This window comes from Alosa alosa, chromosome 15 (genome assembly GCF_017589495.1).
Source record: "Alosa alosa isolate M-15738 ecotype Scorff River chromosome 15, AALO_Geno_1.1, whole genome shotgun sequence".
Classification (NCBI taxonomy): Eukaryota; Metazoa; Chordata; class Actinopteri; order Clupeiformes; family Clupeidae; genus Alosa; species Alosa alosa.
The window spans coordinates 32,928,133-32,953,132 of record NC_063203.1 but is presented as its reverse complement, the minus strand read 5'-3'; the positions used below and the strand labels follow the sequence as shown (position 1 = coordinate 32,953,132).

Sequence of the window (25,000 nt, the reverse complement as noted above, 5' to 3'; positions counted from 1 at the left end):
CTGCAGGCCTCTTACACACATCTTGTGCACATGGCCTAAACTACCAAAAATGAGGGCAATGATTTTACAGGAGTAGCCAGAGTTATTGAAAACATTGTACCATGGTTGATATTTTAACAGTTTTGAAGCATACTGTAGCAGGTGTCCATGTAAGCATCGAAAGAGCAACCAGTTTCTATTATTGTAACAGCTTTTGTGTGTTCACTAATTACAACTATGTCAGGTGTATTTGGCAAGTTATTTATGGCAGTTTCCAATGTAGCGACTGTTGGTGTGGGGAGAACCAGTCTGTCTTGATCTTTTTCGTTTGTGATGAATTGCAGTAAAAAGGTGGCATTGTCGCAGAGCTCCTTCACTGACAGTGCAACGACACGGTCGTGGTAGATGTAAAAGTCCTTTTTGTATGCAAGCGCGAGCCATTAAGGATGTCTTGCTGATCGTCTCCCTTTGCGGGTGTGATGTTGCAGACAAAAGCGGCTCATGTCGCGGATGGAAACCATGTTGCTAAGTTGGACTTTGTTGGTAGTACCTGAAGACAAGCTTTTATTGTGAATCTGTGGATGTCATCTTGTAAGGCTGTGTTTTTCAGAACTGTGTGTGATACGTTATGGTCGGCACAGGGCAGGCAGGCCAGTTGTTGTTGTTGGCGTAGGCCTGTCCAGTGCTGAATCATGCGCGAGTGGAAGTGATTTATTGTCCTTCTGGTGTTTTGCCCGTCGAGGAGTTGAATGTTGTCGCCAGTTGTGATGGTTGCCTCTGCCGTGATGGATGGGTCCGTGATGATGTCATTGTTGACTTCCACTGACTGTCCTGATGTGTTCCTGCAGCGCAGTGGGATATTTGCGCGGTTGCAGAGGTCACTCCGGTCCAGCCAGTCCGAAGCCTGGTGTGTTGGTGTCCAATTTGCCATTGGGTTTTCTTCTGAACCCGAGGAAGCTGGCGTCATCTGATGTAGATAGAGGGACCTTGCGTTTCCTCAGATCAAAGATCAAAGTCAAAGTCAAAGTCAGCTTTATTGTCAATTTCTTCACATGTTCCAGACATACAAAGAGATCGAAATTACGTTTCTCACTATCCCACGGTGAAGACAAGACATATTTTACCAATTTTAAGTCCACAGACAAACATAACATTCAAGTAAACAAAAAGTAAGTAAATAAGTAAATAAGAGGGCACATATAATAATGAAAAATAAGAGCAGCAAAATTTTGTTGAAATTGTGCATAGACAGTCAATAAAAACTAGTGCAAAGTCAGGCCAATAAGAGGCTTGGGTAGTTCTGTTTGACCTGAGTAATAAAGAAAGTGGCATAGTGGTGCAAGTTATGTAAGAGCAGCAGAAGTGTTGTGTTTTCAGGACAACAACACCAAGTTGTAAAGTGTACAAGTGTGCAAGTGTTCAAGTGTGCAAGTGGGTAGTGCAGGCGGCCATTGTGGGTCCAATGTCCAGGATGTTATGTAGCTGAGGGTGGAGGGGGAGAGGAGGGAGAGAGTTCAGCATCCTAACAGCTTGGTGTATGAAGCTGTTGGTGAGTCTGGTAGTCTTGGGGCGCAGGCTTCTGTACCTCTTCCCAGAGGGCAGTAGATCAAACAGATTGTGGCGGGTGACTTGCATCACTCACAATTTTGGTCGCCTTGGCGGGTGAGGTGGGTGGTGTAAATGTCCTTCAGGGGGGAGTGAAGCACCAATGATCCTTCCAGCTGTGTTCACTATGCGCTCGCAGGGCTTTCCTGTTGTATTCAGTGCAGCTTCCCCACACAGCGATACAGCTGGAGAGGATGCTCTCAATGGTGCCTCGGTAGAATGTGGTCATGATGGCTGGTGGAGCACTTGCTCGCCTGGAGTTTCCGCGAGGAAGTACAGGCGGCGGCTGAGCTCTCTTAAGCCAGTGATGCAGTGTTGGTGGTCCAGGAGAGGTCTTCACTGATGTGCACCCCCAGGAATTTGGTGCTGCTCGCTCTCTCCACCACAGCACCGCCGATGGTCAGTGGCAGGTGTTGGGGTGTGACCTCCCGAAGTCAACAACAATCTCTTTGGTCTTGCTGGACGTTCAGCAGGAGGTTGTTGTCCCTGCACCACGTGGTCAGATGGTCGACCTCCAACCTGTATTGAGTCTCGCCGCCTTGGTGATGAGACCCACCAGAGTTGTGTCGTCCAGCAAATTTCACTATGTGATTGTTGCTGTAGGTTGCAGTGCAGTCATCGTCAGCAGGGTGAAGAGCAGCCCGGACTGAGCACGCAGCCTTGGGGGCCCCTGTGCTCAGTGTGATGCTGCTTGAGGTATTGTTGCCAACACGCACCACTTGGGGCCTCTGACAGAGGAAGTCCAGTAGCCAGTTGCAGAGGTAGGTACTGAGTCCCAGTTTGTCGAGTTTGCAGATGAGTTGTTGTGGTATTATGGTGTTGAATGCAGAACTGAAGTCTATAAACAGCAATCTCACATATGAGTCTCTTTTTCCAGGTGGGTGAGGGCTGGGTGGAGGGCAGAGCAGATTGCATCCTCTGTAGACAGCTTGGCTCTCGGTATGCAAACTGGAAGGGGTCAGGGTGGGGGCTTTGATATGTGACATGACAAGCGCTCAAAGCACTTCATGATGATGGGTGTCAGTGCCACAGGGCGGTAGTCATTGAAGCAGGATGGAGCAGTTTTCTTGGCACAGGTATGATGGTGGCAGCTTTGAAACATGATGGGCCGATGGCTTGCTTCAGGGAAGTGTTAAAGATGTCTGTGAAGACATCCTTAAGCTCCCTGGCGCAGTCCTTCAGCGCCGCGACCTGGGATGTTGTCTGACCTGTTGCCTCACGGGTGTTGATAGCAGAATGTATCAGATGTAGCAGAAGTGAGGCTCGGGCAAGCTCACGCACAGCTGTGTCATCATTGTTTAGCATCCTTAACAGGTTGCTTATTCTGGCGGCAACACACACCCACTCTGTGTGAGGGACACCCAGCCCTCCCTCTCTGGCCCTGTGAAACAGAACGTCTCTTGTCCAGTGTGTGTTTAATCCCATCCAGCGTCTTACTAGGCCTACAGTCTTATTATTCAGCTCATGTAAGATGCATTTAGGGATGTGTATGTTTGCAAAGAGATGCTGTATTTTGGAAAGAGCAATCTCTCTTATGGCCTGTAATTTCATTGCGACAGGAGGGGGGATGAATCTACTATCTCCATCCTTGTGCAGTATTCGCTACTAAGGTTGTGTAATTGCTCCTCCCATTCACCCGCGATGTTGAATCGGTGTCCGAGGTAAATGTCCAGTAAATGTTATCCTCTGTCTGTCGTCGATCAGCTTCATGTCTAGGATTTTCCGGAAAGCTCTTTCCTCTGCTTCAAACTGCAACCATTCCTCAACAGAAAGACGCTGGATGTAGTTGGCAAACTTTCCCGTGTTGTCTGTTCCTTCCGCCAGGTGAGACGCCGGGTCGTAGGTGCGCCATTGTTGTATGTATATTTTGCCAGATTTGCGGGCTTCTTTCAGGGTCACCTTCAAAGTTGTTATTAACCCTCCTGTTATCCTTGGGGTCAATTTGACCCCAAGCAACGTTTAACATCATAAAATATATGGTTCACTTTTTTTTTGCGCTTCATGTTTCATGACTTTTCCTCAATTGAACGGTACAACAGAGTTAGCATGACATTTGTACAATAATATGTTTTCAATGTCCTGTACAAATATTTTGTACATTGATATTCCTTGGGGTCAGTTTGACCCCAGTTGTATGAAACATAAGATACATGAATATTTGAAACATTATGGATATTATTATTTGAATAGTATGAGAACATATTGTTATTATCATTATTACATACACAAGTACTTATTACATATAAGTCTTTTTGGCAGGACTGTATAAGTCAAAAGGGGAAGCAACAGCAAGCATTTGGGCTGCTGACACTGGATGGGCAATATTGCCAGCCAGGGTTCCAAGGTTCATAAAGGTATTGTGTGTGTTATTGGGGGTTGTTTTGTAGGGATTTTGATGGTGGTTATTACACTCTTGTTAAGTACCTGTCACAAAAAAACTGGGTAACAATATGAATTATAATCATTTTCTGAGGGTTTATTTAGCTGGGGTCAAATTGACCCCAAGGATAAAGAGTGTCGGAAAGATTTGAGGATAACACAAGGGTTAAGCACATTATGAAGAGTAATCTTAGCTGCATATTAAACATCTTTTTCTGCGTTTTCGGCGGCAGTTCTGACGGGCGAGATGTTTTTAGTGTTTGCTGTGGGCCAGCGTCGGGCCGGCGTCCGCCATTACCCACGCATGCGCACACACTACAACCTTTATGGCTGCACAACATTTACCGTTTTAATACAGTTTTAGACAGTATTTGCAATTCCACTACTTTAACATATTATTATTTCCTAGTTGACCTTGGTATTAAAAGTAAATTATGAATTAGATTAAATTAGATTAGATTCAACTTTATCAGCATTGTGCAGAGTACAAGTACAGAGACAACAAAGTGCAAAAAAGCAGAAAAGTGCGATGTGATGTACAATGTAGTTGGTGCATAGACAGGACAAAAGATATAGTGCAGTGTAGACACTAGTATACAGTTGTTTTCAGAAGGTTGTTTAGAGTAGTATAAATTAAATATTAGTATGTGCAGTGTATTAGCAGTAACCTTATAAGAGCAGAATAAATGCTTTATGTGTGTGTGTGTGTGCTTTATTGTAGGGGGCGGATATTTTGGTTTTGCAACATCCAACTTTACATTTATAATGTGAATAAATACTTTACAAATTAAAAAAAAATATTTTGTTTAATACAATAATTAGGAACAACACAATTTTCAACCATTTGTTCATTTTAATCTACTGTGTCTTAAATTAAATACTACTATTACATAATTTAGTATTTTACCTGGTTGCACTAACTGACGAGGCGCAATGTCACACACACACACACTCACACACACACTTGATAGAAGTAGGATGCACCAGAGCTCAATTGCAAACGTCAAAACAACGGGTCTTATGTAAATGGAATATTTCAGTTTTATTTTTTATAAATTTACAAAACACTCCAAAAACCTGTTTTTTGTGGAGTGTTGGAGTGTTGTATGTAGATTAATGAGAAGAAAATTAATTGAATCCATTTTAAGATGAGTTGAATCCATTTTAAGTCTGAAACAGTCGAAGACCAAAGAGATGGTGGTGGATTTCCGCAGATCAGAAGCCCCCTCTGCTACCAGTCTCCATTGATGGGGTCAATATTGCCATCATTATAAGGCTGTGCATATTTGTGCGGGTGTGTGTGTGTGTCTGTGTGTGTGTACACTTGTGCATCCGTGTGTGTGTGCGTGTGTGTGTGTGTGTGTGTGTGTAGGTCATGAGCAGAGCAAAAGCATTGCGTACCCAAAACGCTAGTGATGATGAGAAGCATGAAAATCTCGGCCTATCAGACGGGGCGGATGTTGCCGTGGACAGCGATGACGAGCCCTCCACAGCTCCGCCCACAAGGGGAAGGGGGCGTGGCTCTAGAGGCAGAGGCCAGAAAACAACAACGAGAGGCAGAGGGAGAGGTACACACACACACACTCACTCACTCACTCACTCACTCACTCACTCACACACACACAGCACACGGCACACAACACACGGCACACAACACAGCACGCACACACGTACAAATACACACACACACAAAGACATCACACACACACACACACACTCACAGCACACAAATGACCATACACACATACACACACACACACACATAGACAGCACGCGCACAAATGGACACACACTCACTCACTCACTCACACACAGCACACGGCACACAACACACGGCACACAACACAGCACGCACACACGTACAAATACACACACACACAAAGACATCACACACACACACACTCACAGCACACAAATGACCATACACACATACACACACACACACACACATAGACAGCACACACACAGCGCACAAATGGACACACACACGCACACAGGTACACACACACACATAGATTGTCTCCTGTCTGACTTCCAGGTGCCTCAGGGCGTGGTGGTCGTACCCAGAATGCACCTCTTCAAAGTCCTGTCAAGACCAAACACATCATGGATGGTGAGTTAAGCTCTCTCTCACTCACATGTAGATGCACACACATACACACACACACACACACATGTAGATGCACACACACACACACGTAGATGCGCACACACACACACACACACACACACATGTAGATGCACACACACACACACACACACACACACATGTAGATACACACACATGTAGATACACACACACACACACACACACACACACACACACACACACACACACACGTATGTAGATGCACACACATACACACACACACACACACACATGTAGATGCGCACACATACACACACACACACACACATGTAGATGCGCACACACACACACACACAACGCACACACACATGTAGATGCACACACATGTAGATGCACACACACACACATGTAGATGCACACACATTTGGATGCACACACACATTTGGATGCACACACACACACACACACACACACACACACACACACACACACACACACACACACACACACACACACGTAGATGCCCACACACACACACACACACATGTAGATGCACACACATGTAGATGCACACACACACACACACACACACACACATGTAGATGCACACATGTAGATGCACACACACACACACACATGTAGATGCACACACACACACACACACGTAGATGCACACACATGTAGATGCACACACACACACACACACATGTAGATGCACACACATGTAGATGCGCGCACACACACACACACACACACACATGTAGATGCACACACACACACACACATGTAGATGCACACACATGTAGATGCACACACACACACATGTAGATGCACACACACATACACACATACACAGCTGTGTGTCCAGCAGCTCTACTGATTGCTTTGTGTTATTTGTCTGCAGCTTTTCAGAGGCCGTATAGAGCTGCAGCCACCGCCAAACGAGACGAGGTACACACACACACACACACACACTAACACGCACACACACACACACACACACACACACTAACACACACTCACACATACACACACACAGTAGTGTTGATACATTATGTTGAAAGACCCAGCTCTCTCCCTGAAGGTTAATTGGTCCACTTGGCCAACGGTGGTTCTGATCTTTTATTCTCTTATGAGCTCTCATGGTGGTGTGTGTGTGTGTGTGTGTGTGTGTGTGTGTGTGTGTGTGTGTGTGTCTGTGTCTGTGTCTGTGTGTGTTTACTCTGTCTTAATGTCTCCTCAGGTGATCATTGATGATGACTCTGATGAAGAGATCTCTTTTGTGAAGTCAAAGCCTATAAGGTGTGTGACAGTTTATACCATGTTTTGAGTCTATTGTGAGGAACAAGTGTGTGTGTGTGTGTGTGTGTGTCAAAATCAAAGTCAAAGTCTGCTTTATTGTCAATTTCTTCACATGTGCCAAGACATATTTTCACGTTTTTAAATTACGTTTCTCACTATCCCGGTGGAGACAAGACATATTCTACCAATTTAAGTCCACAGACAAACATAACATTCAAGTAAACAATAAAAGTAAATAAGAAGGCACATACAATGAAGAAATAAGAGCAGCAAAATTGGGTTGAAATTGAAACATAGACAGTCAATATAATAGTAAAAGTCAGGCCAGTAAATGGCTGAGGTAGTTCTGTTTGACCTAATTATGCAAGTGGCATAGTGGTGCAAGTTATGTAAGAGCAGCAGAAGTGTTCAGGATAACAGGACAACAACAACAAGTTGCAAGTGTACAAGTGTGCAAGTGGAGTAGTGCAAGTGGAAAGTGCAAGTGGAGTAGTGCAAGTGGAGTAGTGCAAGTGGAGTAGTGCAAGTGGAGTAGTGCAAGGCAGCCATTGTGGAGTCCAAAGTCAGGATGTTATGTAGCTGAGGGGTGGAGGAGGGAGAGAGTTCAGCATCCTAACAGCCTGGTGTATGAAGCTGTTGGTGAGTCTGGTGGTGCGGGAGCGCAGGCTTCTGTACCTCTTCCCAGAGAGCAGTAGATCAAACAAATTGTGAGCAGGGGTGACTTGCATCACTCACAATTGTGGTCGCCTTCTATGGGTGAGGTGGGTGGTGTAAATGTCCTTCAGGGAGGGAGTGAAGCACCAATGATCCTTCCAGCTGTGTTCACTATGCGCTGCAGGGCTTTCCTGTTGTATTCAGTGCAGCTTCCGCCCCACACAGCGATACAGCTGGAGAGGATGCTCTCAATGGTGCCTCGGTAGAATGTGGTCATGATGGCTGGTGGAGCACTTGCTCGCCTGAGTTTCCACAGGAAGTAGAGGCGGCGCTGAGCTTTCTTCGCCAGTGATGCAGTGTTGGTGGTCCAGGAGAGGTCTTCACTGATGTGTGTGTGTGTGCGTGTTTGTGTGTGTGTGCGTGTTTGTGTGTGTGTGCGCGCGTGTGTGTGTGCGCGCGTGTGTGTGTGTGTGCGTGTGTGTGTGAGAGAGAGAGTTTATACCATGTTTGAAAAAGAGATACAACTACCAAACTAGAAACTACAATTACTTCCAAACTAGATACAATTACTACCAAACTAGATACAACTACCAAACTAGATACAATTACTACCAAATTAGATATAATTACTACCAAACTAGACACAATTACTACCAAACTAGATACAACTACCAAACTAGATACAATTACTACCAAATCAGCTACTTCAGGCCTACTTTTGCATTACCTGTATCATTGGTTTAGACAAAATAAAACTTGATTTTTGCCCAGCCCTAGTTTGAGTGTATTGTGAGGAATGTGTGTGTGTGTGTGTGTGAGAGAGAGAGAGTTTACACCACGTTTGAGTGTATTGTGAGGAATATGTGTGTCTGTGTGTGTCTGTGTGAGGTTCTGTATAGATGCGTAATACACACATTGTGTATGGGTTCTGTTTGCATGTTATTAGAATGTGTGTGTTAATGGAATTTGTCAGGATTTGTAATGTGTGTGTTTGGGTGGGTGACTCTGTGTGTATGTGTGTGTGTTTTTATAGTTCTGTATGGTACGTTTGCATGTTATTAGAATGTGTGTGTGTGTTTTTATAATTCTGTATAGTACGTTTGCATGTTATTAGAATGTGTGTTTGTGCTCATGGGTTGATGGGGTTTGTAATTAGAGTATGTGTGTGTGTGTGTGTTCATATGAATAGTTTAATTACTCTTTTTTTACTTCCTGTCTTAGGACTACCTCTGTGACATCATCACGTGGACGGAGCTCACAGAGTCAAAGTCAGTCTCAGAGAGGAGTGTGTTTCGATGATGATGAGGTAATCACACACACGCACACTCATGGACATCACACACACACACACACACTCATGGACATCACACACACACGCACACACACATCACACCGGTCTCAGAGAGGAGTGTTGCTGCATTCCATTTGTCGGCGGGAGTCCGTCACCGAGCTGTTTTGAACAGGAAGTTGCAGAAACTCCCAGAATTCCCCCTGAAGTTCCGCCACATGTCAGCTCGGTGGAACTTGACATTTCCAACATGGCAGCGCCCATAAACATGTTTATTAGCAGTTCTGTACCGTTACCCAAGATAGCCTGTATTGCTGCCTGAAATGCCCTTACTGACTGTCTCCTGTGTGTGTGTGTGTACTCTTACTGACTGTCTCCTGTTGTGTGTTTTCTCTCTCCAGGATGAGTTTGATCCGTTTAAGAGTGGCAGTAGGCGGGGTCGGTGATAGCCACACCCACTGCAGTAGGCCCCAGTTTCAGAGGTTTCTATAGAGACGGCACCAGCGTGTGTGTGTTCATGTTTCTATAGCGACAGCACTTCAGTGTGAGTGTGTTCTACAGCACTTCAGTGTGTTTGTGTTCATGTTTCTCTTCTTCACATGTTCCATGTGTGTATGTCAGACACTAAAGACTTTGTACAACATCAAATCCTGTTGTGTGTGTGTGTGTGTGTTACTGTGTGTGTCAGTCACTAGCCCTGTTCAGATCAATGCAGTTTGCAGCTCTGAGTTAAAGCCCTTAACACTGGGCATCTCACCTCACTGGGCAGGTTGGTTAGGGTGGCATTATAGTGGGGTGTGTGTCACTTGGTTAATCTGAAATGAGTAAACATGCTCTTCCAGACAAAGTAAAACCCAACAACATTCTTTATTTAAGGCACATAATTATAACCTCACACACACACACACACACACACACACACACTGTATTTACGAACCAATTCATTACTAATCAGTCTGGTTAACATGCACATAAACACACACACACACACTTTTCCAACCTATGACCCCACCACACACACCCAAACTCCACCTGTAGTCAGGAGTTCAACACACACACACACACACAAACTCCACCTGTAGTAAAACACTCAGGAGTTCAGTGGTTCATTTCCCCATCAATCAATCAAGGCAGTGGAGCAGAGTTCATTGCTATGGAAACACCGTCAGGAGGTCTGCTGTCGCTATGGAAACACCGTCAGGAGGTCTGTTGTCGCTATGGAAACGCCGTCAGGAGGTCTGCTGTCACTATGGAAACGGCATCAGATGGAACCACGGTCTCTATGGATACTCTGTCAGATGGACCGCTGACGCACAGAACCAGCAGGAGCAGACAACAAAGGAGAGAGTTCTGCAACACACACAAGTGAACACACACACACACAAATCAAGTCATGAATACACACACATACCATATACAACATTACAAATGGGCCTAGATGTTGGGCTGCTTGTTTGTCCTGTCGAAGTGTATGAGAGTGTGTGTGTGTGTGTGTGCAGGAGAGAGAGGGGCAGCCGTGGCCTACTGGTTAAGGGAATCGGACTCGTGACCGAAGAACAATAACGCCCCTTAGCTGCTCTGTAATCAGTGGAACCTATTGGGGGCACCCGTGGCCCACTGGTTAGCGCTTCGGACTTGTAACCGGAGGGTTGCCGGTTCAAGCCCAGACCAGTAGGCACGGCTGAAGTGCCCTTGAGCAAGGCACTGTTGATGAAGCGAGCGCCGCTGTTGATGCAGGCAGCTCACTGCGCCGGGATTAGTGTGTGCTTCACCTCACTGTGTGTACACTGTGTGCTGAGTGTGTTTCACTAATTCACGGATTGCGATAAATGCAGAGACCAAATTTCCCTCATGGTATCAAAAGAGTATATATACTTCAAATCCACCTCATTTACAACTTGAAAATGTAATTTGGCAGCCATTTTTAAAGATGGCCACTAAATAAGACACTAGAACTTCATTAATTGCAATTAATTTAGCAGATGTGGCCCAAATCAATGTTAACATTCACAACATTTCTGTTTTCCTTCTATGATGAAGTCATTGGAAATTCAATAAATCAAAAATCAAGCAAAAAGGCACATAACTGAGATTCAGTGTTTCACAAATGAACTATGTACAAAGACTACAAACCCTGGAAGGGCTAAATTAATCTTAGAAATCTCACTGAGGGACAATAGAAGAGAGCGTATGCAACAGCATCAGGACTGACAGAGCCGTACACCAACTAGCCTATCTAAAATACGACTGTACAACCAGAGCAGGCGATAACAGAGCATGTTTTTTTTTTTGGTAACTAACAAGGCAAAGAACTCTGATGCCAAGAAGAACAATAACAGTCCATTTCACAGCAAATGTGAGCAATTTTTCAATTGTGTTTCTAAGAAAACACCATCAACATTTCACCCTTTGGAATGAATTGAGTCACTGTAACAGTGTAGCTCTACATCTACTATTCACATGTGCAACTACATAGTGCTGTGCACAAAAGCCCCAAACGGGGATATTTTTTGCTAATGTTGTATAGCCATCTTTATCTGTATTTGCAGGATTTGTATCGGGAGACTTTAATTGTTCTTTTGTGTCCTGCTGACACAGACAGCACTTTGACCAGTCAGTGTGTGTTATACGTTCGTTGTCCATTGTTAATCTAAAAAATCAGATTGAGGTATGATCTTTTGAATCCATGCATGGAAGAGTTATTTAAATTTCAATTCGTTTTGGGCTGATTGGCAAAATGTGATTCAGAATTTAGTCTAGGTATTTTAACAGAAAGACGCACGTGTATAAAAATGCTATTTGTTTTTCAACAATGTAAGCCTGTTTTAACAAAGCTGTGCAAACACATACAACAGGTGGAGAAGAAGAAAATGCCTTTGAGTGGTGTGGCAGTATATCAATATCAATTGCTGATTATTCTGACCATGTCACAAGTAAGATGTAATATTTCTTTACTCACCCTCACCTTGAGCATGGAAAAGGGAAAATGTTGCTACAGTTAGTCAAACCAAACTTTTTTTTTTGACGTTGCGGTCAGTCAGGCCTTCAGAGTGGTTACACAGAACACTTATATGCTAGTATGCCTCATATAATATTCCTGTCTGTTCTTACTGCCCTACTTTGTAGCCTACTCTCCTACTACAAATTACACTGTATATGCCGTTTTACATTTGAGTATATGTAGGCCTACTGTATATCACTCTCGATATTCTTACAATATTTAGACCAAAACTATCTGAATTAAACCAGCCACTGAGGTTATTCGGAATTCATTTTAGCCACTTAGCGACATTGGACCACTGCTGATTGATTCACTCTGGTCGCCTTGTTCTCTAACTCTGGGGTAATTGTGGGGACATGCTTAGAGGGCACAAATTATAGTGGCGGCACATTATTACCATATTATTACCGTTAGTACCATTAGCACGTTATTAGTGTTTTTAAACGCCCATATCGAGAAAATCATAAATTACCGTTATTAGCATATTAATACCACAATGGTATGCATCACGCACCACCCTCCATTGACATCAAAATTGTCATTATTAGCATGTTATCACCATGTTATCAGTGTGTTATAAGGGGCTTATTTGTAGATTTAATAACTGTTACGCTGTTATTTGCATGTAAAACCAAAAGTGACCTATCGACCCGAAAAGGCGAAGTCATTATCTGTCTATGGAGAATTCGGCCGAATAAAGCGACCAAAGTGAATTCGCGGGGGGGCGAACCAATCTAAGGCGACCAAGCGATTAAGCGATTTAGCAATTAAAAGTCAGCTAATATGATGGTAATGAGCGGTTTGGCAAAAAGCAATTGGAATGCTCTTATCTTCGAATGTCCCAGGCTGACAAGCCAGAGCCGTTATGTGATTAGCTAAATCAGACATGTCAATGTCACGTCCAGAGCGAAAAAAGCAAATTCATGACAAAGCTTCTTCAACGACCTTGGCTACTTGGTAGCTGCGGTTGTTTCTGGTGTACACGCATCTTTTGTTTAACAGCAACATCGAGAAAACCATGAATTGCCGTTATTAGCATATTAGTGTCATTGTATTATTAGCATGTCATAACCATTTTATTTGTTTGGGGGGGTGGGGGGTGGCATCACGCAACGCCCTCCATTGACATTAAGAACTGGCATTATTGTATCACAATACATATACAACACATACATGTTATCACAATTCTATTTGTGTGTCATAAGTGGCTTATTTGTCATTGTGGAACATTAACATTAATATCTGTATCTTCATCATCTATGGAAACATATTTAGGGAGAGTGAACAATTATTTTACACCACATTTGCACATTTGAAATTTGCAAATTTCTCGGTCTTTTGGACGCCATCTTGGAAAAATGGGCAGCATTTCAAGTAGCAAATCAAGTGGATTTTGATTGTATTGGTCTTGATCACATCCATACCCAAATTTCATCGTCCATCATAATTTTGCTTTGACAATTCTGTGCAATAAATCAATTTCTAGGGTCTTTTTTGGCAGCCATCTTGGAAAATGGCCACCATTTCAAGTGGCCAATCAGGTAGATTTCATTGTATTTGTCTTAAGCACATACATGTCGAATTTCATGCTTGTATCATAATTTGCTAGGTCAATTCTATGCAATAAATCAATTTCCTGGAGTCTTTTTTTTGGCTGCCATCTTGGAAAATGGCCGCCATTTCAAGTGGCCAATCAGGTAGATTTGATTGTATTGGTCATAAGCACATACCTACCAAGTTTCATGCTTGTATCATAATTTGCACGATTCTTGTAGCCGCTCTACTGTTACTGCTCCCCGAGCGCCGCAGCTCACTGCACTGGGATTAGTGTGTGCTGCACCTCACTGCTCACTGCACCGGGATTAGTGTGTGCTTCACCTCACTGCTCACTGCGCCGGGATTAGTGTGTGCTGCACCTCACTGCTCACTGCGCTGGGATTAGTGTGTGCTTCACCTCACTGCTCACTGCACCGGGATTAGTGTGTGCTTCACCTCACTGCTCACTGCACTGGGATTAGTGTGTGCTTCACCTCACTGCTCACTGCGCTGGGATTAGTGTGTGCTGCACCTCACTGCTCACTGCACTGGGATTAGTGTGTGCTTCACCTCACTGCTCACTGCACCGGGATTAGTGTGTGCTGCACCTCACTGCTCACTGCACCGGGATTAGTGTGTGCTTCACCTCACTGTCTGTGTACACTGTGTGCTGAGTGTGTTTCACTAATTCACGGATTGGGATAAATGCAGAGACCAAATTTCCCTCACGGGATAAAAAGAGTATACTTATACTAAACACACACACACCTTTCATCTCTGTGCTGTTGTGGGGGGGCCTGGGGGGTTCCGTAGCCACTTGGCGTTTGCCGTCAGTGATGTCACTCTTCACCTGCCCCAAGTTCTGGAGCACCAACATGACATCACACTGCTCATTTCGCCTCTTCAACATCTCCAACACCTACACACACACACACACCCCAACATGACATCACATTGCTCATTCTGCCTCTTCAACACCTACACACACACACACACACACACACACACACACCCACCCACCAACATGACATCAAACTGTTCATTCTGCCTCTTCAACATCTACAACACCTACACACACACACACAACATCATTAATGACTCCACCTACACCAGGTTTCGGTTGAAAAAATTCGTCAGCGGACCCGGCAGGAGGTTTAGATTTTTCGGACATTTTGATGATATGCGGTCAAAACATCCTATTATAAACTCTTAATGTAGTCAAGTTGAGGAAAACTGCAGACAGGCTATGTAGCTTAAAAAGAATGACAATCAGGCCGTATAGAATGCAACATGTTCATTAGCCTAACATAAACATGCTTAACTAGTGTCAATTTAAATATCTAACCAGTATGTTTTCATGGACAGCAATAATCCTTCTTAGCTAAGTTGTTTTAAAATAGGGCTCGTTGCTTTGCTTTCTTACCCACGTTATCTCCAGTGGTTCAGTTTCACTCGCGCAGATGTGCACACACATTGAATGAGCTCTCACACCACTACCCCCTTATGCTACGCCTCTTCATTTCATAACACTAAGAAATATTTCCTATTCTGGAAAATGTTTAGTTTCATTTGTAGGACTTGAGCTGGTCAACACACACACACACACACACACACACACACCTTGAGGCACTTGTAGGACTTGAGCTGGTCAACACACACACACACACACACACACACACACCTTGAGGCACTTGTAGGACTTGAGCTGGCCGATGTTGGCCTCCAGCAGAAGTAGGAAGAGGCTGAGGTCGTCCCAGGCGGGGTCAAAGGTCATGACCTCCAGGGTGGGCAGCAGCTGGAAGGGCGAGAGGAAGTCGTGGCTCTGGCGCAGCGGCACCAGGGTGGCGTACACACACACGGGCATCAGCATGCCGTACACACACACGTTGATCACGCTCAGCAGCTGGAAGATCCCCACGGCAACCAGCTTGCAGGGAAAGGCAGCAGGAACATCGGAAGAGTTCCGCAGAATTCCCGTCCGGATGCTGCAGGAAAACTCATCTGTCTGAAACACACACACACCTGAGTAGTTACACTGAAATCCCATAAGGATGCTCTTATGTAGTGTGTGTGTGTGTGTGTGTAATGTCCGGATGCTGCAGGAAAACTCGTCTGTCTGAAACACACACACACACACCTGAGTAGTTACACTGAAATCCCATAAGGATGCTCTTATGTAGTGTGTGTGTGTGTGTTTTACCTGTGAGGACAGGCTGATGTAGTGTGTGTGTGTATAATGTATAATGTGTGTGTGTGTGTGTAAAATTGTATAATGTGTGTGTGTGTGTTACCTGAGAGGACAGTCTGATGTAGCGTGTGTATATAATGTATAGTGTGTGTGTGTGTGTGTGTATGTATATGTGTGTATAATGTGTGTGTGTTACCTGTGAGGACAGTCTGATGTAGTGTGTGTGTGTGTGTGTATAATGTGTGTGTGTATGTGTGTGTGTGTGTATAATGTGTGTGTGTTACCTGAGAGAACAGCCTGATGTAGTAGCTGAGGTAGAGGAGTATAATGTGTGTGTGTGTGTGTGTAATGTGTGTATGTGTGTGTGTGTGGTGTTGTGTTACCTGACAGGACAGTCTGATGTAGTAGCTGAGGTAGAGGAGTATAATGTGTGTGTGTGTGTAATATATGTGTGTGTGTGTGTGTGTTACCTGAGGAGGGAGGGAGGAGGGGGAGGGGGGTCACTTTAAAACGCCCTGAGTAGCTAACACAATAAAAGGCTGCTGATGTGTGGATGCAATCCATAACGTTTTTCTAGTAGTTAAAATAAAGGTTCAGCTTCCCCTTGGGACAAGACCCTTTAAATTGGGGAAAAACACTTTTTCCATTTACATGACCGGGATTTGCAAACATTCAGTGTCAGAGTCAATAAAATGAGCCCCTTCAACTAAAACTGACAAGCAGCTGTAAGTAGGCTAAGCATGCTAAACCGGACATCCAAACAGTATTCTAACGCTAGCTTTGAGATACTGCTTGATTTCATAAAACTTAGTTTAGTCTCTTCAATGTAGCCTACTATGTTGTGATTAGACCTTAGCAGAGTTCACTTCAATGCAGCAGTTTTGAACAAATTTATGCAGCATGGTCCCGCGATGCTAAGCCGGATTTAATAGCAATTTAGCCAGGCGCCTTCTATGCAATGCTTCTATGTGGCAACAACAATCCTTCAACAATCGTGGAATATTTTGTTAAATGCAACATGCAGAGGAGGGGCAGCTGGCCACGAGAGAGCCGGGGGGCAAGGAAAGGTTAGGTTGTGTAAAAAGCATGCACTCAATGGCAATGCAAGGATTTGATCTTATATTTAATTTAAATTAAATTAAACATAGAATATTCATCTATGGCGGCGATTTTGATTTCATGGCGCCCATACAGATCGAATCAATGGGAAACACTGCAGTCTGATGTAGTAGCTGAGGTAGAGGAGTATAATGTGTGTGTGTGTGTATAATGTATAATGTGTGTGTGTATAATGTATAATGTGTCTGTGTGTGTGTGTATAATGTATAATGTGTGTGTGTGTGTGTGTGTATAATGTATAGTGTGTGTGTGTGTGTGTGTGTAATGTATAATGTGTGTGTGTGTGTGTGTGTGTGTGTGTGTATAATGTATCTGTGTGTGTGTGTGTATAATGTGTGTGTGTGTGTGTGTGTGTGTGTGTGTGTGTGTATAATGTATAATGTATAGTGTGTGTGTGTGTGTGTGTATAATGTATAATGTATATAGTGTGTGTGTGTGTGTGTGTGTGTATAATGTGTGTGTGTGTGTGTGTTACCTGAGAGGACAGTCTGATGTAGTAGCTGAGGTAGAGGAGTATAAGATGTGTGTGTGTATAATGTATGTGTGTGTGTGTGTGTGTGTGTATAATGTGTGTGTGTGTGTTACCTGAGAGGACAGCCTGATGTAGCTGAGGTAGAGGAGTATAATGTGTGTGTGTGTATAATGTGTGTGTGTTACCGAGAGGACAGTCTGATGTAGTAGCTGAGGTAGAGGAGTATAATGTGTGTGTGTGTATAATGTGTGTGTGTAATGTATAATGTGTGTGTGTTACTTGAGGACAGTCTGATGTAGTGTGTGTGTATAATATGTGTGTGTGTGTGTGTGTTTGTGTGTATAATGTGTGTGTGTGTGTGTGTTACCTGTGAGGACAGTCTGATGTAGTGTGTGTATAATGTGTGTGTGTGTGTGTATATGTTACCTGAGAGGACAGTCTGATGTAGTAGCTGAGGTAGAGGAGTATAATGTGTGTATGTATGTGTATGTGTGTGTGTGTGTGTGTGTGTACAGTGGGTCCCAGTTAAGTTTGGACGGGTTCCTTCATGAATCACGCACCCATTTTCTCAGCAGACATGGCACAAACTTTTTTTTTAAAGTCAAAGTCAAAGTCAAAGTCAGCTTTATTGTCAATTTCTTCACATGTTCCAGACATACAAAGAGATCGAAATTACGTTTCACTATCCACAGTGAAGACAAGACATATTTTACCAATTTAAGTCCACAGACAAACATAACATTCAAGTAAACAAAAAGTAAGTAAATAAGTAAATAAGAGGGCACATATAATAATGAAAAATAAGAGCAGCAAATTTTGTTGGAAATTGTGCATAGACAGTCAATAAAAACTAGTGCAAAGTCAGGCCAATAAGAGCTTGGGTAGTTCCTGTTTGACCTGAGTAATGAAAGTGGCATAGTGGTGCAAGTTATGTAAGAACATGGAGGTGTTGTGTTTCAGGACAGCAACAACACCAAGTTGTAAAGGGTAATACAAGTGTGCAGAAGTGTTCAAGTGTGCAAATTAGGTAGTGCAGAAGTGACCATTGTGGGTCAATGTCAGGATGTTATGTGGCTGAGGGGTGGAGGGAGAGGAGGGAGAGAGTTCAGCATCCTTACAGCAGTGTATGAAGCTGTTGAGTGAGTCTGGTAGTCGCGGGGAGCGCAGGCTTCTATACCTCTTCCCAGAGAACTGATGAATCAAACAGATTGTGTGGGGTGACTTGCATCACTCACAATTTTAGTGCATGCCTACTTGGTGAGTGGAGTGGTGTAAATGTCCTTCAGGGAGGAGTGAAGCACCAATGATCCTTCCAGCTGTATTTCACTATAAGCTGCAGGGCTTTCCTGTTGTATTCAGTCCAGCTTCCGCCCCACCTGGTGATACAGCTGGAGGATGCTCTCAATGGTGCCTGGGTGGGAATGTGGGTCATGATGGCTGGTGGAGCACTTGCTGCCCTGAGTTTCACTTAGGAAGTACGGGCTGAGCTCTCTTGCCAGTGATGCAGTGTTGGTGGTCAGGAGGTCTTGCATTTGATGTGCACCCCAGGGAATTTGGTGCTGCTCGCTCTCTCCACCCACAGCACCGTCGATGGTCCAGTGGCAGGTGTTGGGTGTGACCTCTCGAAGTCAACAACAATCTCTTTGGTCTTGCTGGCGTTCAGCGGGAGGGTTGTTGTCCCTGCACCACGTGGTCAGATGGTGAGACCTCAGCCTGTGTGAGTCTCGTAAGCCCCATGGGTGATGAGACCCCCTCAGAGTAATGTCGCCAGCAAATTTCACTATGTGATTGTTGCTGTAGGTTGCAGTGCAGTCATCGTCCAGCAGGGTGAAGAGCAGCGGACTGAGCACGCAGCGCCAGGGGGCCCCTGTGCTCAGTGTGATGCTGCTTGAGGTATTGTTGCCAACACGCATTACTACTTGGGGCCTCTGACAGAGGAAGTCCAGTAGCCAGTTGCAGAGGTAGGTACTGAGTCCCAGTTTGTCGAGTTTGCAGATGAGTTGTTGTGGTATTATGGTGTTGAATGCAGAACTGAAGTCTATAAACAGCAATCTCACATATGAGTCTCTTTTTTCCAGGTGGGTGAGGGCTGGGTGGAGGGCAGAGCAGATTGCATCCTCTGTAGACCGCTGTACCAGACTGCAGTTGACACAAACAACCACAAGGTGTCACTTGGGAGTTCTGCCACTACTATTTCGATGCGACTTGACTTAACTGCTTCCATGACGAAAGTGAGCCATTACCAAACATATATGATAATACATTAAGCGTGAGTTTATATATCTTATAATTCATTTGTCACGGTTACTTATAGATTTGATAGTGTAACGATAAGTGCATGAGACTTTCAGCGGGGCACGGAACTTCTAATTGATCACGGTAGTTTAAGCTTACACTTAAACAGACAAAACATTCTAATATGAAAATGTAGATGCAATTGTTGTAAAATGGTGCAGCTCCTTTAAAGAAAGCCCCTATGCGCAGGGATGGAAAGAGAGAAAGCGAGAGGGATGTGTGTTAGAACTTAGATGCGTGTGGAAAAGTAGACGTGCTGTTGAGACTGGAGCGAGTCATATTCAAAATAATGCAAAATAAATCCGCAGATAAAAACCAATTATCCTCATTCATTGCAACTGCAGCATGCCTGCTTGCCGACGTTCAAACGAAAAATATATCAAAGCACGCTTTGCGTTTGAATGTAGCACGATTTTATTTTTAAACAGCTGGACCATCTATAAAAAAGTGTTTTTTCTTTTCTTTTTGAGCACATCCGAATCCCAGGACATAACGCACTGGACCTTATAATAGGCTCAGGATATAATTCCAAAGGGGGGCAGATAGGGGCCTACTGCACTTAAAACTTAAAAGATTGAACGAAGCTTCCCGAAATTTGAAATTGCGATCAGTGACTGGCATCGGGTGAAGCTTTTGGGTTGAACAGGCTATTAAAACTATTTAGCACCTCAGTGTCACAGGAGAGACTGGGCTCTCCCTTATATGGATTGAAAAAGACGTTATGCTACCTGCAAAATGGCCTATGATTTCATTGCTGAGTTTGCAGCAAAGCAAGACAATGTTTTTTCAGAGTCAGGATTTGGCGAGTCAGTGTCATTTATTTGTCCAATGTTAGCCTACAGACCAGTTTCCATAGTGCACATCTTATCAACAGTTTGAATGTCGTGTGTGTTTCTGCTCATTGACAAATACCGTTCAGCACAAATGATTCATGCCCAATTAAATTTCCCCTGTTAAAGTGTTCGCCTTTGTTACACTATTTGGTTTCATGATGTAGCCTATGATAAACACCATATGGCCAAATATGTGACTTAGCTAATGTTATAGGCTATACAATTTCCCCTCTTAAAGACAAGCTGGTGTAGCTTATTAACATGCTACTAAAATGCACCGACGGTAGCCTTGGCTATGTGTAAAGTAACCTAAACTATCACATGATTTCATGCACGTAAGTTCATGCATCTATCAAGTTCGCACAGGGCCTCGCACCATCTGTCAAGTTCGCACAGGGCCTTGCACCCCCTTGCGACGGCCCTGCAGCTCCTCCTAAGACAGCGAGGAAAAAGTTAAAATACGCGATAAACCCGGGAAAAGTTGACAGGTTTGTTTCGGTCCCGGTGATTATTTGTGAAATTGTGCAAACGACAGCCTTTTCAAGGCATTTCAAGGAAGGTGTCGTAGCACGCAAGCTCCCAAATTGACCCAACAGCCTACAGAAGGCATCAATAAATTGCTGGGACTGGGGAGGGTCATGCGTTTTTTCTCAATCACTTTGGAGGGTCATAGAAAAATTTCTTGCTGGCGAGGGAGGGTCACGTCTTTTTGACTAACGCCCCAAAACTCCTCCGTAGCCCCTTAAATAAATAACTAACAGTCCCTAATTGATTATAGCTGTAGGCCTACACCAGCAATTGTTGAACATTTACCTGTACAGGACAGTAGCCCAGCCTAACAAGCAGATGTTGCAAAAGACATCAAAAGACGCAATTAATCAGAAATAAATAATGTAATCTGCATCGCTTTATTTAACAAACTGCAAGCAACAAGAGGGTTGAGTTCGCTGTGAGGCCAAACCCAAGAGCAGAGCCTATCTGTTAAGGCACTCCATAGGCTATAACGAGCTGTGTCGCCTGGAAAGACAATAGAAGATGCTTTCTGAATAGCACAGCTTAAGACGGCTCTGGTCATCCCATACCCTCCCCCACTTCCTGTAGCCTACCATTATGACTTGTTGCCGTTTTGGGACATTAAGCTTTTTCACGTTAAGCCCCTCCCCACCCCTTCTTTCACAAGCAGTGGGGAAGCGGGGCACAAAGTAACACTTTTGGGGAGACAAAGGAGGGTTCTCCTCCTCACCTGTCGTTTGGCTTAACAACTGCACCCAACCAGGCCAGGACAGATATTTAGGGAGAGATGTTGAAAGCTCAGATGTCTTCTTAATTTTTTCTCCTTATTCTTTAGTAAAAGGTGCAGAACATTATTAAACTTTGACTAACGCTTCGATGTGTCGATGTTTTTGACTAACGAACATGAAACGTTAGTCAAAAAGTTTAATAATGTTCTGCACCTTTACTAAAGAATAAAGAAAAATTAAGAAGACATCTGAGCTGCACTGGCGTCTCCTCTCTAACACTTTTGGCTTTGGCTAAAATTTCTAAAATCATTTGAGTTTCAATTAGTCACATGTTTTAACAAGGAATACTTGAACTAATTGCAGACGTAGAAAATTGACTTTATTTTCCATAACGGAGAAATAACATATGCAGAGTCTAACCAAGGTCAATCTTGCCAAAAGCCCTCAAACCTGAAAACACATGAGGCAAAAAGTGCAAAACATCAAAAAACTAACTAAACTAACACGCATATTTTTGTATTGCAATCATTGTAGCCTACAGTTGTAACAGCTGCCAGAATAACAGTCGCTTTTACTCCCAGTATCGCCATTATAAAGAACGCTTAACGTGGTCCTAAAACAGCGATCAATTAATCACCAAACGCCTTATAAACAGTATTGCCAGGAGCAACACCTTGCATATGGCTCTGCTCCTGCCTAGATTCGAACTCAGAACTGCCTGAAAGTTGCGGACCTGTTCTGGAAATACGCCAGATTAACCCCTTTCGACCGTCAGACAACGCTATCTGCTTCGAGTAGGCCTATTGGGTAGGACTGTAGCCTACACTGGTTGCTGGCTGGTTGGCACAGTCTTGAGTGACCAAATTCGTTTTCCTTTGTCATATGAATGCTGTCATTTTGTTAACATTACTGTTAAGGAGATGCTGTAGGCAAAGGCTATATTTAACATCGTTAGTGTAGTAAAACAAATCAGAACTATTCACGAGGTTTCTGGGCAGCATATGTTCTGTTAGCAAGCTAACTTCTCATGACTGCCGACAAAGTAGCCTACTGCCAGCTGACGAAGCTCTCATTTTAAAACATTACTGAGAGACAGGCACTGTACAATCAAGACATCTTGCCACTGAATCTAAAACTATGTTTAACATTATGTACAAAGCTTATAGGCTACAGTGGACTAGCATGTTGCAGGGGCTGCTAAAAACACAGAGAAACGCACTGAAAACTCGGCCAATCACAGCCCTTGCTGTCGAATGCTCCGTCCGGTTCGACCGTGGAACGCCACAGCGGACTATGCTGCCCCCAAGCGGCTGCAGTTGTACTTACATTTCACCCAGCTGCGTGAATCACCTTGATGGTGAATGAAGTGTCAATTATTAACTGGGACCCACTGTAATGTGTGTGTGTGTGTGTGTGTGTGTGTGTGTGTGTGTGTGTGTGTTAATGTGTGTGTGTATAATGTGTGTGTGTGTAATGTGTGTGTGTATATGTTACCTGAGAGGACAGCCTGATGTAGTAGCTGAGGTAGAGGACGGCCATCAGGAGAATCAGCAGCGTGAGAACGCGACACAGAACGTAGCGCAGCAGCAGAACGCGAGAACCGCGCTTAGTCAACAGGTACTGTTCCACCAGAGGGTACTTAAACCAGCTGTCCGTCAGATCTAGAACAGACCTACACACACACACACACACACCACATGAGCTTAGTCAGCAGGTACTGTTCCACCAGAGGGTACTTAAACCAGCTGTCCGTCAGATCTAGAACCGACCTACACACACACACACTCACCACACACACATTATACACACACACACGGGTACTTAAACCAGCTGTCCGTCAGATCCAGCACCATGTGTGCGTGTGTGTGTGTGTGTGTATGTATACGGCACATATATCAGACCAGACGCTATCGATGGTTACAGCAATGGCAGGCATAATCAGATAATACTTATTTCTCACTAGGTCTTGACAAATCTAAGCAAATAAATGTCACACATCACATTTCAGCAGATTCAGCTCCATTACCGGAGTCCTCCGCCATCTTTGTTTACTTTTCAGCCGTCGCTGCAAACCCACAGGCCTTCAGTCTCCACAGGTTACCATGGCAAAACTCAAAACGCTTGTCAGACCTCCCGTGCCTCGTGACGGGTTGCTAAGCCACGATTGGCCTGTGGCGGTTTTCGGGTGTGGCTTAGCGAAGGGTGAATTGGGTAATTCTGAGATATCTTACAGTGTTAAGATGTGTTACCTAGTGTGTGTGTGTGTTCTTACCCATGAGTGTCAGACTGTGAACTGGCCAATCGGGTAGCAAGGTTGATGGCCCTGTTGTATGACTGGTCAAATTCTTGCAGGATGAAAGTGATGTCAGAGTAGAGGGGTGGAGCCACAGCCAGATGCCAAAACAATGCCGGAATATACACACACACCGCCACGAGCAGGAGTATGTAGGGGAAGAACTGCACACACACACACACATATTAAACACACACACACACACACACACATATTAAACACACACACACCACCACGAGCAGGAGTATGTAGGGGAAGAACTGCACACACACACACACACACCGCCACGAGCAGGAGTATGTAGGGGAAGAACTGCACACACACATATTAAACACACACACACCGCCACGAGCAGGAGTATGTAGGGGAAGAACTGCACACACACACATATTAAACACACACACACACACATATTAAACACACACACACACACACACACCGCCACGAGCAGGAGTATGTAGGGGAAGAACTGCACACACACACATATTGAACACACACATATTAAACACACACACACATATTACACACACACACACACACATATATATTAAACACAAACACAAACACACACACACATAATTTAAGGAGGTTTGCTGGTTGACTAGCTTGTTTGATCACCCTATGATGGTTGACCAGCTAGACCAGCAAAACATTTTTAAAAAAAAAACATACCATAAGCTAATTTTGCTGATCGTACCACCTCAAGCTGGTCATTTTAGCTGGTGT

General features: G+C 44.1%; 2 protein-coding genes across 2 annotated transcripts in view; one reads left to right on the top strand and one right to left on the bottom strand.

Annotated features, from left to right (window-relative positions):
* Window positions 1-9,944, top strand: part of mre11a (MRE11 homolog A, double strand break repair nuclease) — a 55,655-nt gene extending 45,711 nt beyond the window's left edge. Inside the window, 6 exon segments of the mRNA XM_048265533.1 lie at window positions 5,336-5,531; window positions 6,002-6,076; window positions 6,957-7,003; window positions 7,296-7,354; window positions 9,230-9,314; window positions 9,698-9,944. Of these exon segments, the coding sequence (XP_048121490.1) occupies window positions 5,336-5,531; window positions 6,002-6,076; window positions 6,957-7,003; window positions 7,296-7,354; window positions 9,230-9,314; window positions 9,698-9,742 (507 nt within the window). The 3' untranslated portion in view covers window positions 9,743-9,944.
* Window positions 9,945-10,155: 211 nt separating this feature from the next.
* LOC125307775 (pannexin-1-like) overlaps window positions 10,156-25,000 on the bottom strand; it is a 19,925-nt gene continuing 5,080 nt past the window's right edge. The window contains exons 3-7 of the mRNA XM_048263825.1: window positions 24,254-24,438; window positions 23,476-23,653; window positions 15,515-15,838; window positions 14,602-14,752; window positions 10,156-10,646 (exon numbers count right to left, since the gene is read on the bottom strand). Coding sequence (XP_048119782.1) covers window positions 10,591-10,646; window positions 14,602-14,752; window positions 15,515-15,838; window positions 23,476-23,653; window positions 24,254-24,438 — 894 coding nt within the window. The 3' untranslated portion in view covers window positions 10,156-10,590. The remainder of the gene's footprint in view (window positions 10,647-14,601; window positions 14,753-15,514; window positions 15,839-23,475; window positions 23,654-24,253; window positions 24,439-25,000) is intronic.